The following is an 18143-nucleotide window of genomic DNA, read 5'->3' on the forward strand; positions in this document are numbered from 1 at the left end:
ATGAGGGGCGGTCAGGGAAAGGCGGTGGATGGGCGGGGCTATCCGGAAATCGGAAGGGTTGGGGGAGACGGGGCACCTGGAAGGGGTGGGGCCTGGAAGAGTTTAATAGTGGGCAGGCCAGGCCAAAGGTTGAAGGAGACGTTGGCTTTAAGGGATGGGCCCGGCTGGATAGAGTAGGGGCCAGGGAGAGGTCAATGGTCACGTCCAAGTCTAGGCAAATACCTCATGAAAGGTAGGGAACCTCCTGGATACGGTGAGGTTTGGCTTTGTGTATGGCTGATGAGGGGGCGGAGCTAAGGAAATGGCGATGCAGGGGCGGGCTGGGCAGCAAGAAGGGGTCGGGCCACAGAGGAGGTTTCATCTCATCTTAGGATCCCCCTGGGAACTCGCTAGGCCTGTGATTTCCCCCTCCATTCGCAGAGACTCGGTTCTGGAGGTCTGGGAGTGGGCTATATTTTATACAGGAATCCCAAGTGGTTCTCAGAACTGGCAGCTCTGTTTTCTGGCATCCATCGTTGACCACCCGCGTGGCCCTGGGTGACGCTCTTTTCCTCTCCCGTCTCAGCTTCCTCGGTTGTGTTTGGAGGGTGCTGAGCTGTTTTAAGCCTCCGAGGATGAGGGAGAGTAGCGTGTTTAGGGAAAAGCCGTGAGATATTTCGCAGGGGTGGGGTGTGCCCAGGAGAACAGACAGGTCAGGGGATGCGAGCTTTTAGTAACTAGAAGAAATGCGGACTTGGGTGTTCTGGCCTGTCATCCTCCAACTGTTCACTGCTACAGGCCCGGCCCTTTCCATTGCTCCTTGTCCACATGGCCTCCAGGTTTTGAAAGATCCTGCTTATAAACCCTCATTTCTTCAGTAATGATGTTTTGTTACCCCAATTTTTAGTAATCAAAGGTGTGCGTATAAGCCAGGGCATTCAGTGCCAGGCACTGTTTTAGGTCCTGTGGCCCTATCACTGAACAAAACAGACAAAATCCCTTTCTTTGTGAAACTTAACATTTTAGCCCTGGCTGCTTAAGGCAGTAGCCACCAGCCACATGTGCTATTTAATTTTAAGTTAATTAGCTATTTAAATTTAAATTAATTCGAAACAAATGAAAAACCCAGCTCTGCAGTCTCACTAGCTGCATTTCAAATGCTCCGAACAGCATATGGCCAGAGCTGCCTTTTTGGACAATGCAGAGGTAGAACGTTTCTGTCATGCAGAAAGTTCTGTTACGAGCACTGATCTAGAGAGTGAAACGAATTCTAATTTGTAAGGTCAGATTGTGCAAAACGCTGTGAAGAAAAAGAGTGAAAGGATAGCACACCGGGCCAAGCTGCCAGCAGCCAGCCCCGAGCTCCCATCAGTGGAGTGGCGAGAGGTGTTGTTGACTGTGGGTTATCTTTTGAAGGGAGCGCCGACGGGGGTTATTAGTAGCTGAGTTTGGGGTGTGAGAGAAAGAGATGAAGCAGTGGTAACTCCAAGGTTTCTTTTTTTTAATATTTAAGAAAAATCTTCCATATAGTAAAATTTACTCTTTTGGGTGTATAGTTCTGTAAATTTTGAAACATGAGTTTTGTAACTATCACCACACTCCAAATACAGAAAAACTCCATCACCCGGAAACATGATTCCTGTGCTCCCTTTTGTAGTCAGCGCTTCCCCCTGGCACCCATTGCTCCCTCTTCATCCTGGCCCAGTATCAGTGGATCATTCTTACTTACTGCTGATAAGTGCAAACAGATTTTAGTACATCCTACAGTGGAGTACTGTTCAGCAACGAAAAGCGTTGTTTGGTGTCCCGCAGCTTGTGTATCCATTCACCCAGGGAAGGACATGTGGGTTTGCAGTTTTTGGTGATTATGAACAGACCTGCTGCTGTAAACATTCGCTGACAGGTTTTTGTGTGGACATAGGGTTTCACATGTAGGGGAAATACCTAGGAGTGGGGTGGCTGGGTCTTAGGATCAGTGTATGCTTAACCGTTTGAGAAACTGCCAGACTTTTCCAAAAGTGACTGTACCGTTTTGCATTCCCACCAGAAATGTATGAGAGTTCCGGCTCCTCCACGTCCTCACCAGCACTTGATATTGTCAGTTTTGTTTCTTTAATACTTAAAAAGTAGGTTTATAGAGGATTCCGAGCACCTGGGCAATTGGGTGAAAAAAGCTACCAATGCTGACATGGGGAACATTAGAGGGGGAATAAAACTGTGTGTGTGTGTGTGCGTCATCCAAGAGTTTGGTTTTGGTTCCACTGAGTTTGAGATGTTGGTTAGACACTCAGATGGAGATAGCAGCATAGAAAACTAGAAACGTGAGTCCTTGAATTTGAGGGGAAGTCACAGCTAAGTTAGACATTGTGGGGTCATCACCACAGAGTATGTTAAAGCCCTCACTGGATGAGCTCCCCAAGGGGGTGGGTGTAAACTGGACAGAGAGGAGGCATAGGATGGGGCCTGGACACCGCACAGCTGGAAGGTGACTGGCTGTATTAGTTTTTGGTTGCTGCTGTAACAAATCGCCACCAACTGAGTGGCTTAAAGCAGCACAGATTTTATTCTTGGACAGTTCTGGAGGCCAGGAGTCTAAAATTGGTTTCACAGGGCTGAAATCAGGGTGTTGGAAGGGCTTTGTGCCTTGTGGGGGCTTCAGGGGAGAATCATTGCCTTGCTTTTTCCAGCTTTTAGAGGCCACTTGCATTCCTTGGCTCGTAGCCCCTTCCTCCACCTTCAAACCAGCATCTTCATATCTCTGACTCTGACCTGCTCCTTCCCCTTGCAAGGACTGCTTTTCATCACTTATAAATGACTACATTGCACCCAGCTGAGTAATCCAGGATGCTCTCCCCATCTCAAAATCCTTAATCACGTGTGCTAAGTTCCTTCTGCTGTGTTAAGTAACATCTTCACAGGTCCAGGATTAGGATGTAGACATCTTTGGGGGCCCTTATTCTGCTCACCACAGTTGCTATGGATGAACCATCAAAGGAGTCCAGGAAATAGTGGACACTGAGGTAGGAGGGAAACCATGAGAGTGTGGTATGAAAAAAGTATTTCAAAGGAACAAGGAGTCAGATGTTTCAAATGCTGCTGATGGGCCAAGTAAGATGAGGAATAAGAAATGACTTTTGGAGCCAGCCCTGGTGTCCTAGTGGTTAAGTTCAGTATGTTCCACTTCAGCAGCTCTGGTTCAGGTCCCCGGGCACAGACCTACAGCACTCGTCTCTCAGTGGCCATGCTGTGGCGGTCTCCCACTAACAAAAAGAGGAAGATTGGCAACAGATTTTAGCTCAGGGCAAATCTTCCTCAGCAAAAAAAAAAAAAAAAAAAGAAAGAAAGAAAGAAACGACTTTTGGATTTAGCACCTGGGGAGGTCCTCGATTGCCTTGATGAGTGGGGGTCAGCAGAGTGATGTGGGAAAACTTGAAATGGAGGGTTCAAGAGGGGATGGGAAGAGAGAGACTGGAGATGGTGCCTTGTGACAGATGGTGCCTTGTGACAGTTCTTTCTATGACTTCTCTGAAGAGGGGAGCAGGGAAATGGGGCACTAAGTGCAGGGCGTGTGGGGTCCAGGAAGGGTTGTTTGTTTTTTTTTAAGATGGGAGAAATTACAGCAGATTTGTAAACTGACGGGAACGATCAAGTAGAGAGAAAAGTTGCTGAGACAGGAGAGAAAGGAGAGGCTTGCTAGAGGATCGAGCTTGAGGAGGTGAGGGGGCAGGAGGTGTGGTGTGCAGGCGAAGGGGCTGGCCTGAAATGGGAGCACAAATGGCGGTCCGCAGTAACCGGCGGTGGGAAGGCAGCACATGGGCGCAGGCGCAGTTGTGTGGCGAGCGGTGGGGGAGCTTGTCTTTCTCCTGACCACTCTCACTTCCTCGAGCGTGAGGGTGGAGGAGATGTTGGCAGTTGAGAAGCAGCTTGAAACAAGGTCTGGGAGACCAGGAGATTTGAATGGGGTAGAGAAATGGAGCAGCTTGTCTGGCAGCACGAAGGGCCCCGGGGACCAGTGGTCCTCAGCTCTGCGGGTCCAGGCACAGGGTAGGTGGACAGTTGGGTTTGATCAGCACTGGGTTTTGCTGGATGAGAGACGAAGTGGGGAGGCAGGAGCACGAGAGCAAGCATAGATGATAATGGTGCAGCGGAACAGTAAGAAAGGAAGGGCGGATGTGATGGGGACAGGGACAGTGAAAAGAGGGACGAGTGACCAACGGGCATGTAGACCCAGGGAGGACTGAGGACCTTTTGGGGTTGGGCTCCTAGAGGAAGTAGGGGAGGTGTTTGGAGGATGGGCTGTTTGAAATTGAGATACCTATGTGGGTATCATCAGTGTGTAAATGGGCCTTAACGCCAGGGCGCTGAGCCCCAGCTTCAAATCCAGAGGTTGCATTTTAGACCGGTTTGTTAATTGGTGTATTTGTTCCTCCCTTGTTTATTACCCTCTCCCTGTGTCTGTCGTTTGTTGGAGCACTGAGTCCTATTTCATCCTTATTTTCTAAGGGACCCCTGAGCTTCTTCAAGGCAGACGCTGGGTTTCCTTTCCTGCTTGGCCCCAGAAACCCAGAAGTCTTGGGAGCCGTGCGTTCAGTGAATCCTGTGCGAGGATGCTCTGTTCTTTCCCGTGTGGAGATGAACCCAGGGGCTCCCTGACTGGTTGAGAAGAAGAGATCCCGACTTTTACAATTAATTCACTTTTACAGGATAGACTAGAACTTTCTAAAGTGAGGGGTTCTTCCCGATGCTTGAAGTTTTCGAAGGGGAAAGGGGCTGGATCATCTACTACATTATTACTTTTCCTGGATTCTGAGCGTTGAGCTGTATACTGAAATTATGTTTTTATTCCTAATTTTAGGTTACTTTTTCTTCTTTGACACTTAGGAAAATTTTCAAACTTACAGAAAAATTGAGCAACTAGGATAATAATATGCTGTCACCTTGATTTTACAGCTGACGTTTTGCTGTGTTTGCCTCAGCTGGTTTTCTGAAAAAACATTTCATATTTGGTAGAGAAGTTTCAGACATACTGAGAAGTAGAGAGTAGCATAATGAACCCTATTCCCCCATTACCCATCCCCAGAAATTATCAAAATGTGTCTGTATTCTCCTTCCTTCCCCCTCAAAAAACCCCTGAATTATTTGAAAGCAAATTTCAGGCATTTGTTGAAAGATTCTGAGTCATTTACAGACATCGTGACCGTTTGTCCCTATTTATTTCGGCATGCTTTGTTAAGCCATAAAGGCGCTTTCTGATATGTATTTCACACCTAACAAAATTAGCGGAATCACCGAAGGGCATTTGGGGTGGTGTGTGGCTAACTGTCATAATAAAATCGGTCCCTGTGCGTTCCCCTCCAGTTTGCTTTAAGGAGAGAGGCTCAGTGTGGTGCCGGGGTGTCTCCAGCACTTGGCTGCCCACCACTTGGAGCAAACGGAGAGCAGCGGGTCTGGGCTCACAGCCCTCAGCAGCCAACGCTTTTGAACTAGAATTTAATGATCCGGTTTTGTTCTTTTTATTAAATTTTGTGGCTGTCTCCTCCTTGGGACGAGCGATGCTGTTCTTCTGTCTGTGGGGGTGCAGAGTGCCTGGAATCTGGATTTGAATCCCCCCTCTGCCACTTAGGAGCTCTGTGCTTCAGGGAAGGGATTTCACCTGTCTGTGCCTCAGTTTCCTCACCAGTGAATTGGGGTGAGAAATTGAAAATGCTTCATCGGGTTGTTGGGAGGCGTGGAGTGACATTACTGTTGTTACAGTTGTTATGCGAACAGCCCCAAGGGCTGGGGGCCACCTCCGTCTTCCTCAGTCCCGATACAGAAGGACCCCTGCCTTCCATACCCTCAGAATAGTTAGTAGTTAAGGGCACGCACTCTGGAGCCAGACATCTGGCTTTGGATCTTGACTGCAACTCATTAGGCTTTGTGACCAATTACTTGACCTCTCTGTGCCTCCCTGGCCTCATTTGTAAAATCGGTACAATAATGAATTCTAACAGGTTATATGCGAATTGATTCATCTAAAGCACTTGGAATAGTACCTGGCATCTAGTAAGTGCTCCAGTTAATAAAAAAGTTGAATCTTTTACAGAAAAAATATTAAGCGAAAAAAAAATTCAAGTCTTACGTAGATATGGCAGATATTGTGAAGGTAGTGTGAAGAAGGTCTGAAGTTGGGGAAACAGTTTTTGGAGGAGGTGGAGGTGAATCAGGCACAGCCCCATCGCTCCGGAGCTCCGACTCTGGCTCGAAAGAGACACTCAGAACACAGTCACAAGAGCACAGGCTGGCATAGTCCGTGTGTCCAGCGCTCAGAGCAGGCGGAAGGGGACTGGCTGTGGGGGTGCCCAGGGCATTCCCCGGAGGGAAGAGCCTGGAGGAAGGGAGGGGCTGGGAAGTAAAATCGGAAAAGTTATGTGGAGCCTAGATTTATTATTTTTTAGAAAATTTAACAGGTAATAAATATGCATGGTTCAAAGTAAAGTCAGGATGGAGGTGTACCATGACGGGTCTGGCTCACGCCCCGCCGCCTCGTCTGCCCCCAGCCCCTTTTGCTGGTTTCTTGATTCTCCTCCTAGAGCTGCCTTTTGCAAATAGGAGCAATACTGCTGAGTACGTATGTTCTTATTTCCCGTCTTAGAAAATCGGTAGCATGTTATACACACCATTCTGCCTCCTTTATTCTTGGTTATTATTTAAAATTTTACCTCATATGCCCAGAAGTTCTTTCCGTATCAGTACATAGAGCATCTTAATGTATTTTTTTAACTTTTTGTGCTTTTAACATTGGCATCTGAGCTAACATCTGTTGCCAATCTTCTTTTTTTCCTTCCTCTTCTCCTCAAAGCCCCCCAGTACATAGTTGTATATTCTAGTCGTAGGTCCTTCTGGCTCTGCTGTGTGGGACGCCGCCTCAGCATGGCCTGGTGAGCCGTGCCAGGTCCGCGCCCAGGATCCGAACCTGTGAAACCCTGGGCCTCCAAAGTGGAGCACGCGAACTTAACCACTCGGCTATGGGGCCGGCCCCCTGTTTTTAACTTTTTATTCTGGAATAATTATAGACTGACAGGAAGTTGTAAAAATAGTCCGTAGAATTCTGTGAACCCTGCACCATCTTTCCCCAGTGGTGACATCTTCATGTAACGGTGGTCCAAGATCAAAACCAGGAAACTAGCATCAGACAATACTGTTAGCTGGACCGCAAAGCTCCTTCAGTGTTTAGGTGGGTGCGCCTGTGTGCGCACACGCGTGTGTGTGTGTGTGTGTGTGTATTTGATCCCGTGTTAAGGTCTGTGTAACCACCATCACCGTTGGGATATGGGAACCTTCCGTCTGCACCAAGGAGCTCCCTGGGCTGCCCCTTTCTAGTCGCCCCCCCTCCCTTTTGTCCCTCACCCCCGCCACCTCTAATCTCGTCTCCCTCTCGAGCTTTGTCATTCGGAGAATGTTACGTAAGTGGAATCATGCAGAGCGTGGCCTGGTGAGATGGTGCGCTTGCTCGCTTGACAGTATACCTTAGGAACCGCTCAGCAGCTGGTTTATGCAGACCAGTGGGTATGAGTTAACCAACTGCCGTGTTTCACCGTCGTTTTAGGATATTACATAATCACCTCAAAACAGTTTTTCACTAACCTTAAAACTTCCCAAAAAACCCCAAACAAAATGGAAACAAACCGTCAGGTCTTCAGTGTGTCCTTCGTGTTAGATGAAAAGCAGGCTCCATATGGGAAGGAGGCTTCTTGCTGTCTGAGTTGGGACTCTTCCTTCAGAATTAAATCTCACGAACAAATCACTTTGGTCCATCAAAACGAGAGTTTCTTCTTGACGGGGAAACTCATGTTTCTGACTTTGTGGGGCTTTTTCTTTCTGACAGAAGGAGGTGTCTGTGTTTTGGTCTCTGCACAGCCAGTATCCTCACCGAGTATTTGCATGTCTGTTCCAGGGGCAGCTGACGGGAGAGGAGGAGGCGGAGGAGAGGGGAGGGGAGAATTCTGACGCCATCATGCAGCGAAGTATCATGTAAGACCCCGCCCTGCCGTCTGACACTCTCCACGTTCTGCTTCTCTCTACGTCTGTGCCTTTTCTCTTTTTTTTCCCCTAATGTTTTAAGATATGCTTTTTTGTGTTTGTTTTTGTTTTTTGGTGAGGAAGATTGGCCCTGCACTAACATCTGTTGCCAATCTTCCTCCTTTTTTTTTTTAACCCTCCCCAAAGCCCCAGTAGATAGCTGTATATCCTAGTTGTGGGTCATTCCACTTCTTCTATGTGGGACGCCACCGCAGCGTGGCTTGATGAGCAGTTTGTAGATCTCTGCCCAGGATCTGAACTGGCAAACCCGGGGCTGCCGAAGCAGAGCAGGCGAACTTAGCCTCTCAGCCACGGGGCTGGCCCCCCTGTGCCTTTTCTTAGAAGAAGTCAAGTTAGGCTTCAAGTTGGAACTTCCAGGGGTTGAGCAGTGCAGAGAATGGGGAGTGGGATGTGGAAGATGGGGGGTGTATTAACCAAAACGTTTTAGTTGCAAGTTCAGAACCCTAACCCAGTGGTTCTCAATCAGCAGCTGTTTTGGCCCCCAGGGAACTTCCGGCTGTGTCTGGAGACGTTTTTGGTTGTCACAACTAGGGGGAGGAGGGGCCTGCTGTTAGCATCCAGTGGGTAAAAGGCCAGGCATGCTGCTAAGCATCCGAGAGAGAGCACAGGACAGCCCCCCACGACAAAGAACCATCTGGCCTACGAATCAGCAGTGCCTAGCTTGAGAAACCCTCCACCGAGGCTTCAGGAAAAAGGAGGGAGAATGACTTGGCTTGCATAGTTGAAACCTTCTGGAGTTAATGGCCTCAGGCTTGGTTGGATCCACTTGCCAAAACTTTGTCACTGGGAATCTGTCTCCATCTCAGGCACTCTGACAGGCTCTCTCCCTTGGGCTTGTGGCCCCTGGAGTTAGCAATCCCAGTGGAAGAGGGTGCCTCTCTCTGAGCCATCCCAACAATATCTAGGGTCAAGTTTCATGGGCCCAGCTTGGGCCACATGCCTGTCCCTGAAGCAGCCACTGGAGCCACAGGCCTGCAGTGCTCTGATTGGCCAGGCCTGGGGCACATGCCCACCCTTGTCACAAGTACGGAGGGAATTTGGAGGAAGGGACATCCCAGGAGGAAAGTGGAGGGCTGTTCCCAAGGAGGGAGTGGATTCTAGACTGACCCAGACAGGGACATCCACCACGGAGACCTGGGAGATGGTGGCTCAGGGATCCCAGGCTGTGTTTTCCTCCTGTGATGAGAAATCTGGGCTGGTAGCACTTTTGATAGCTCTGTCCCTTGCTTTGCTTTATTTTTTTATCTTTTAAATATTAAGGAAACTTTTTATTTTGGAATAATTTTTTCTTTTGAGGAAGATCAGCCCTGAGCTAACATCTGCTGCCAGTCCTCCTTTTTTTTTGCTGAGGAAGACTGGCCCTGAGCTAACATCCATGCCCATCTTCCTCTACTTTATATGTCGGACGCCTCCCACAGCGTGGCTTGCCAAGTGGTGCCATGTCCACACCCGGGATCCGAACCGGCGAACCCCAGGCTGCCAAAGCGGAACATGTGAACTTAACCGTTGCGCCACTGGGCTGGCCCCTGGAATAATTTTAGAAGTACGAAACAATTGTAAAGTTAGTACAGAGAGTCCCTGGATCCCCCTCACCCGGTTTCCGTGGTCCACCTCTCACATTCCTGCGGTCCCTTTGTCACAGTAAGGAACCAACGCTGGCACGTCGCTATTAACTAGACTTCACGCTTGGTTCAGATTTCACCAGTTTACCTGTTAATGTCCTCTTCTGTGTCAGGATCCAGTCCAGGATACATGTCGCCTGTAGTTGTGTCTCCTCTGGGTGACAGTTTCTCAGACGTTCTCTGCTTTTTTTTATGCCCTTGACAGTCTTGAGGAGTACTGGCCTGGGATCCTGGAGACCATCCCCTGGTTCATTGTGTCTGATGTTGTTCTCACCGTGGGAGTGGGGTGGCAGGAACGAGGTGATGGAGCCTCTTGCTGCCTTGTATCGGGGTGACGGCCCAGAACGGCACAGGCGATGCTGACGTCACTCATTTGGTCAGGGGTGTGGCCAGGCCTGCGCACCCTCAGATTCCCATTTTTCCCGCTCAGTCCTCAGTTCCCTGGAAGCCAGCCACAGATCTAGCCAGTCTCAAGTGGAGCGAGGGCACCTTGCGTTCTTTATCTTTCTCAGAGCACTTACTGCCTCCTGACGTTTTATATCCAGCTCTGTAGTATTTGGCTCCTCCACCAGAGTGTTGGCCCCTCGTGGGGGACTTTGTGTGTCTCGTCTCTGCCGAGTCCCTAGACCCACAGCAGGCCCTGGCACATAGTAAGGGCTTAGTTAATACTTGCTGAATGAAAGTTGGGATGTGTCATCTCTCTCAGGTGAGTCCTGGCAGAAAAATAAGCAGAGTGTTGCCTCCTCTGTCTGAGCCTTAGTTTCCTTATCGGCCAAGGGGGTTGTTTCAAATCCTCTGTTTCACGCTGAGATGGGAATGGGCGTCGGAGCTGTAGCATACAGCATGGAGCAGAGGGGTTATTGGTGCTGTCGTCATTCCTTTTTTCCCCCCTCCTCTGCTCCTCCAGGTCATTTTTCCACCCCAAGAAAGAGGGCAAAGCAAAGAAGCCAGAGAAGGAAGCGTCCAACGGCATCAGAGAGACGGAACCCCCTCCAAAGTACGTGATGGGCTAGGATGTGGTGAATTTGTTCCTTCATTACAGGACTCCCTTGGCGGCCCAGGTGTTACAAACCTAGCTCAGAATGTCTCGGGGCCCCAAAGGGAAATTTTGACTCCAGTAACTGGGAAGTCCAAAGGTAGTCCAGCTTCAGGCATAGCTGGATCCAGGGCCTCAGAGTTTGACATGTCTTGGCTTCATTCTGGAGCAGACTTTCTTCAGGAGACAGAGAAGCTGGCCACGGGCCGCATCTTGATGCCGGCTCATCTAAGTCAAAGTAAGCATTGTTCTCTCCTCCGGCATCCACATCACAAGTTCCCAGGAAGACCCTGCTTGGGTCACATGATCACTCTGGATTAGTCAGCTTGCCAGAGCCTGGACTTGACCTGGATTTAGTTCACATCCCCCATTTGGGACCCTGGACAACTAACTTCACTTTCTGTGCCCCAGTTTCCTCATATATAACAGGGTGTCATAGTCTGTATCAGGTTTCTGTGTGGGTTCCATGAATTGACACATACACGACCTGGGGGACAGTGCCTGGAGCATAAAAGGCACTCACTCTGTGCTAAGAATCAAGTCGAGATTTCCTTCAACACTCTTGATTTGCACGTCTGCCCCTTTTGTGTGTACATTGCTATGTGTACATGCGTGTGTAGTTTTATTTTCTGTGATATATTTTAATTTTTTTAAAAATACAGACCATGCCGTGTCTCTCATTCCTCAGCTTGCTTTCTTCAGCGCCATTATTAGAGATTTTTTCCATTCACAGTCACAAGACTATCTGATCCCTTTTACCTTCTGCCTTGGGTTCCATTTTAGATACATATTGGAGAAATTATTTAACATTTCCCTATGATGGATATTTAGGTTGCCTCCAAGTTGTGGCCGAAGCAATCTATGCTGCAATAAATTGTCCAAACATGTGTCTCCTTAGACACGTGTGCAGATATTTTTTTCTAGCATAGATACCCCTCTGTATAATTGTACATGCTAATTGTTAATACGTTAACTCAGAATAGTAGGTAAAATAAAAATGTGAAGTCCTTCCAGTATTCACTCCCCAGAGCAACTACTTTTACCAGTTTGAAGTATATTCTTCCACACGTTTTCTCCTGTGTATATAAACATACGTGCAACTAACCCGGTTATTGACACAGAATTGGTGCTCAATGAATGTTGGTTGAATGAATACGTGTTTCCCATCCTTATGTATTAGATAGCAGGTCCTCTTCATTTTGGACTCTATTCTATCTGAAGTAGCTGGCCTATGCCTGACATATAACATATACTCAATATCACCCACCTTTACTTTTAAATAACAAAACCAGGATTGTTATATATGCCAGTTGCATATATACAGAGGCAAACATATTTTTTCCGTTCATTGAGTCGTGTGTACATATTCATTTATTCAGCAGCTGTCTGGTGAGCATCCTCTGTACCGGGCACCGTTGTAGGCCTGGGGGTTTTGCAGTGAACAGAATCAACAGCAACTCCTCTCCCAGAGCCGACAGCCTGCTGCGTTCTTCCCACAAGAAAAGTCTTAGAGCCCCCATGCTTCGTATAGACCCGTTTTCTTCTTTGTACCGATGTTGGGTCACAGGGATGCGCCTCCCTGACCTGATGAGGGCGTTGTTCCTATACCTGTTGGTCTCTCTGTCCCGACGCTGCCCTCTGAGGGCAGAAACCCGTGGACTCAGCCATGCTCTCAGCATCTTCAGCGACCTCCATCGGCACGCACGCTGCGCTGTGCTTTGACGGTCTCTGGTCCTCTGAGACTGGGGGCTCCTCCTCAGAGCCACGTCAGGGGAGGCGTAGGGCTGCCTTAGCAGCAACCGAAGTCACAGTGACGTAGTTAACTAGGAGCTGCCTCTTTCTCATGGGATTCTGAGCTGTCGAGCCAGCGTCGGGCAGGTCGGAGGCTTGGTACCGCTGGGGTGTCCTGAGACCCGGGCTCCCCACCCCGCTTCCCACCCAGGCCCTGCCGTGCCCTCCCCTGCGTCATCAGAGTGGGGCAGCAAGTCTGAGTGACGGGTAAGACAGCATGAGGGCATCAACCCAAAGCAAGTTGCATGTGTCAGTCCTGGCCGCTCGCAGTCTATTGGTCATGTGACCACAGCTCACTGCAGGGGAGGCTGGGAAGTCCCCAGCCGAGGGCCATGTACCTAGTTAAAACTCAGGGGCTTGTAGGACTAAAAGAAAGAGTATCTTCAAATGGATATCGGAGTCCAGCTTCTGCCCTACGTGGGGCTTCCACTTGTTTCTCAGCATTGCCCTTTGCATGTGGGCACATTGGAGGCCTCCAGAGATGTGTGATGGATGGATGGATGATTAAGAGTATATGCCAAGGAGGACCTTAGAACATGTTCACTGACTGCTTCAAAGGAAAGGAAGAGAATGAAACAAGGAAGAAGCTGCAGTGTTGGGGGCAGTGTCCCTACTGCCTGCTGGAACACCCCCATTTCCCCACCTTCCAGGGTGGCGCTGAAGGAGCGGAATGGAGTGGTGCCTGAGGGCGACTCTCCAGTGAAGAGGCCAGGGAGGAAGGCAGCCCGGGTCCTGGGCAGCGAAGGGGAGGAGGAGGACGAGGCCCTCACGCCCCACAAAGACCAGGTAGGTCCCTGTCAGCCTGCGCATTTTTACCCAAAGAAAGCATCTTCCCGTTAACCTCTGGAACTGATGCAGCGGCTGCTCAGGAGAACGCTGGACATGTGCCCCAGGAGGCGGCGGAGGTCGGGGCTGTGCCCTGGGCCAGTGCATGGCCTGATCTGTGTGGTCCCAGCAGGTCTGGGGCAGGCCCCTGGGCCTCAGCTGCCTCCCGTCACATGCAGCTCCCAGCAGCACCTGCCTCACAGGGTGGCTGTGGCGATGAAGGGGTCAGTTCACACACAGATCTGAGAATAACGCCTGACGGGAAGGAAGGGCTCAAAAGTACTTCCAGCACCGGGGCTGCCCAGTGGCGTCGTGGTTGGGTTTGCGTTCTCCGCTTTGGCAGCCTGGAGTTTGTGGGTTCAGATCCTGGGCATGGATCTACACACCATTCATCAGGCCATGCTGTGGCAGCACCCCACATACAAAATAGAGGAAGATTGGCACAGACGTTAGCTCAGCAACAATCTTCCTCAAGCGCAAAGAGGAAGATTGGCAGTAAATGTTATCTCAGGGCCAATCTTCCTCACCAAAAAACAAACAAACAAAAAAACCACCATAGCAAACTTCCAGCCTCTCCTGTTGTCAGAGGGCCTTTCATCTTCTTCAAGCACACAGGTTCACTTCTTTTTATTTGAGTCATTTGGTGCCTGTCCATTGCTCTGTGGAGAACATCCACAGGGCAGCCGCTCAGTCTATCAGGGGTGAAGTCAGATCCTGTCTCCCCCGCTGCGTTACAGCTCAGGCCAAAGCCGGTCCGTACTGGGACCCACGAGGCCCCTCGAGAGCCGCCCCTTCCTCCTCACCTGCGCCTCCTCCCTGGCTGCCCCTGCCCCCGTGTCTCACACACACCAAGTGGGCCTCTTGCTCTTTCACCTGCCTCAGCCTCTTTGCCCGGAGCATGCTTATGGCCCGGTCCCTCACTTGCTTCAGGGCTTTGCCCAAAAGCCACCTCAGAGAGACCCCCCCTCACTGCTTGTGTTAGTTTCCCACTTGCTGCCTTAACGATTCGCCACAAACTTCGGGGCTTGAAACAGCAGAAGTTCCTTATCTTACAGTTCTGCAGACCAGAAGTCTGGCATGCGTCTCCCGGGGCCAAATCAGAGTGTGGGCTGCGTTCCTTCTGGAGGCTCCAGGGGAGAATCCATTTCCCTGCCTTTTCCAGCCTCCAGACACCACCTTTTCTCCACTTTCAGAGAGGCACTGCTGTGCCCTTCTCTCTCTCTGCCTCCCTCTTCCACTTCTAAGGGCCCTGTGAGCGCCCTGGGCCCACGTGGGTGAGCCAGGCTAACCACCTGTCTGAAGGGCAGCTGATGAACGACCTTAATTCCCCTGCAGCTGTAATTGCCCTTTGCTGTGTCACGAACGTAGTCCCGGGGGCCGGGGACTAGGACAGAGGTGGCTTCAGGAGCTGGGACTCCGCCTCGAGGCTGCTAGGGAGCCATGGGAGGGTTTGACAGGAGGGGGACAGAGGTAGCTTTGGGTCCTGAGCAGCCTTCGGAACATCCCTCTGGGGCCTGTACCCATCAGGGTTCACGCAGGAGATGGAAACCACGCAAGCGATCTGAACAGAGGGGATTTATATGGAGCTGTCAGCTGGGCCTGCAGCTCGTAACTAGGTAACTGAAGGGATCAAGAGAGAGCTCTCCACCCCAGGGCTGTGGAGATGAAATTCAGACCGTGGTGAGATGCTGGCTGGTGGGTGCTGGGGTCTCTGAGCTTGGAAGTACATAGGACTCAGGTCTTTGAGGAGCAGGAGCTGGGCTGAGGGTGCTGGTGGTGCTGGGGTCTCTGATGGCGCACCACCTAGCACCCTGCGAGTACTGGAAATACCGTCAATTGGTTCCAGCTCGCGCAGGCCCTCCAGCGCCCCGTGTTGGCGCTGCCTGACACACAGCTGGCTGCCGGAGCGGGAAAGGGGTCTGCAGGGTCCTGGCGTCACAAGAGACCGTGGGCAGGGTGGGCTTGGAGCCAAGGGGCAATGGCTTAATGACCGGCACAGGGCCTGTAAGAAGGTGAGTTAGCGCTTGGAACCAAGACACAAATAACAGTGGCTTAAGCGAGGTGGGAATTTATTTCTCTCTGATAAGCAAAACAGTCCAGGATTAGTGTGGTCGTCTCAGCGTCAGAGAGCCAGGTGCTTCTAGACTGTTCCTCGCTATTCCTGGATGCCCTTGTCCCAGATGCCAGTGGGAAGAGGAGGGACTCCACTTGCCTTTAAGTGAGTGTTAGTAACCGAGGGAAGCGGGCGTCGTTTCCCCTTACGTGGCCTCGTGGGGAACTGAGGCTCACGGCCACGCCAGCTGCAAGGGAGGCTGGGAAGTGTCCTCTTTAGTTGGGCCATGATCTGCCTAGCGAAAAATCAAAGATTCCGTTACTTTAGAAAAAAGAGAGTTGTTATTGGTGTCTGTAATGGGGAGACTCTGGGACCATGAAACTACTCCGGAGGTGGGGGGATGGCTCAGGTGGGAGAGGATGAGGCCCGCGCTGGGGGAGTCTCTCCTTATTCCCAGCTGTGGGGGAAAGGGCATAGCTGACTGCTCCCTCCGTCCTCCCCTCCCTCCATGATTTCTCTCTCTTCCCCCTTCCAGAAGCCTGCCCCGGACTCTCCGAAAGTCTCCCCTCCCAGTCCCGAGAGCACCCCTGCCCTCTGCAGCGCCTCTCCTGCACGCGTCTCCCCGTCAGGGATCCCGAAGCGCCGCACAGGTGAGGACCCACAGGCCCCTGCCCTTCCAGTGCCCGTCTGTGTCCATGCTTGGATTTCTGCATCACTCGGCCATCCTTGTGACAGCTCGCATCTCAGCGCTGTGATCAAGAGCGTGGCTCCACCATCCACTGGCTGTGTAACCTCGGGCAGATGATCTACCTTCTCTGAGCTTTGGTCTCCCTCTGCAGACAGAGATGATGATAATTACAGTACTTACGGCACAGAGATGTGGGAAGGATGCAAAGCGAATACGTGTAAAGTGCTTGGAACGGGGCCCAGCCCATAGTAAGGGCTCTGTACGTGTTGGTTATTGTAACTGTGGTTGTGTGCAGTCTTGGAGGCAGCCTGGCTCTCTGTGGGGGCATGGGAGAGGGGCCAGTAGTCAAGGAGACTTCTAGAAGGGAGGTTAACGAAGCTGAGCCCTGAAGGGCAGGGAAGGGCGAGCAGAGAATGAGGAGAGAAGGGAGCTCCAGGCAGGGGGAGAGGAAGAGCGGAGGAGGCCCTTCGGAGCTGCTGATGGCGTGGTGTGCTGGTGCTTAGAGCCAAGGGCTGGGGACAAGAAGTGATCAGACTGGAGAAGGTCGGGGAAGCCAGCCTGAGGAGCGGCACCTCTGTCCCCAGGGGAGTTGGCAAGGGTTTGTGCAGGAGAGGGCCAGGTCAGAGAGACCCACACGTAACGCAGGGTGATGGGGCCCGCCGAGCGCCTGAAACATGGCAGATGTGACAGGAACTGAATTTTTAATGTTATATCATCGTAGTTAAATGTAAATTCGAAAGCTGATGCTCCTCGTATATTTGGAACAACTTAGATATGTGAATCGACTTTCAGCGGTAGATCCTATGAAATCTAAACACAGATCGAGGACTTCTGATGAACATTTAGCACACAACTGAGATGTGCTGGAAGTGCCTTGGATTTTGAAGACTTAGTGTGGAAAAAAGAATGTTAATGATTTATTTTAATAATGAAAACATGTTGGCATCAGACAAGTTTGGATATTTTGGGTCAAGTAAACTATGTATTAACAGTAAGTTCACTCCTTTTTTCCCTTTTCTCAGTGTAGCTACTAGAAAGGTTAAGATTACATGTGTGGCTCACCGTAAACAGGTTTCCCCCACTATCTGAAAATAGAGCGTTCCTAGGAACCCTAAAAATAACCTAGCAAATCATACCAAATAACCTAGATAGTGTAGACGTAGAGAGCGCTAACGGATAGTAAAAGTGGAGTGGTGTTATAAATACACGACCCATAGAAAGTAGAAATAATGTGTGTGCCCTGTAGTTTCACTCAGCAGAGTCAGGAAGACGGCGAGCACACGGGAAGGCTGAGGGGTGCTGGTGATGATGGGGTGTTAGTTAAGTGAGTTTTTGGATGGGGCCAGCCCGGTGGTATGGCAGTTAAGTTTGTGCGCTCTGCTTCAGTGGCCTGGGGTTCACAGATTCGGATCCCAGGTGTGGACCTAGCATTGCTCATCATGCCACACTGTGGCGGCATCCCACATAAAATAGAGAAAGATGGGCACAGATGTTAGCTCAGCAACAATCTTCCTCAGCAAAAAAAGAAAGATTGGCAACAGATGTTAGCTCAGGGCCAATCTTCCTCACCAAAAGAAAAAGAAAGTAAGAAAAAGTGAGTTGTTGGAAGTTGGGGTGGCAGGAGGTACAGGAGACGGGTGTAGGAGAGAGAGGCAGAGAGTCGTCTGTTAACATCTCATCATCGTCTGAATCCATCAGGGCAGGCAGGTCACTAACGTCTTCGCCTTCTTCTCTGCCTCCCTCCATGTGGAAGGTTGAGGTTCATCGTGTCAGTGGCTGATGGAGGGCTTGAAATATGACAGTGTGGGTGACTGCTTAGCTTCTGTAATGGCTCCCTGCAAAACCGACGCTGAACACTATTTTCGCTTTTTTTGTAAAAGCAGAAGTCCTTGGATTTCTTTCCTTTAGTGAATGTAGGTCTTTGGTAAAAGCGAAGCCGTGTACAGTGAGCTTTTGGATAGCGGGGGAAACCTGTGTTTCCGTTGGCTGGTGCTGGTGTAAGAAATACCAGAGGTAACAGGGTGCTGTGGGGGCTCAGAGTTGAGCCAGCCCGGGGGAGGTGCCGTC

General features: G+C 50.4%; 1 protein-coding gene across 5 annotated transcripts in view; it reads left to right on the forward strand.

Moving 5' to 3' along the window:
- LIG1 (DNA ligase 1) overlaps positions 1-18143 on the forward strand; it is a 48657-nt gene that overhangs the window by 829 nt on the left and 29685 nt on the right. For 4 of the 5 annotated variants that reach the window (XM_046683395.1, XM_046683396.1, XM_046683391.1 and 1 more), the window contains exons 2-5: positions 7916-7992; positions 10591-10680; positions 13161-13296; positions 15924-16038. In XM_046683395.1, the coding sequence (XP_046539351.1) occupies positions 7976-7992; positions 10591-10680; positions 13161-13296; positions 15924-16038 (358 nt within the window). In that variant the 5' untranslated portion in view covers positions 7916-7975. Of the gene's footprint in view, positions 1-4005; positions 4024-7915; positions 7993-10590; positions 10681-13160; positions 13297-15923; positions 16039-18143 lie in introns of those variants that run through there. The other variant, XM_046683392.1, reaches the window with a different exon arrangement.

Source organism: Equus quagga, chromosome 13 (genome assembly GCF_021613505.1).
Source record: "Equus quagga isolate Etosha38 chromosome 13, UCLA_HA_Equagga_1.0, whole genome shotgun sequence".
In the NCBI taxonomy this organism is placed as follows: Eukaryota; Metazoa; Chordata; class Mammalia; order Perissodactyla; family Equidae; genus Equus; species Equus quagga.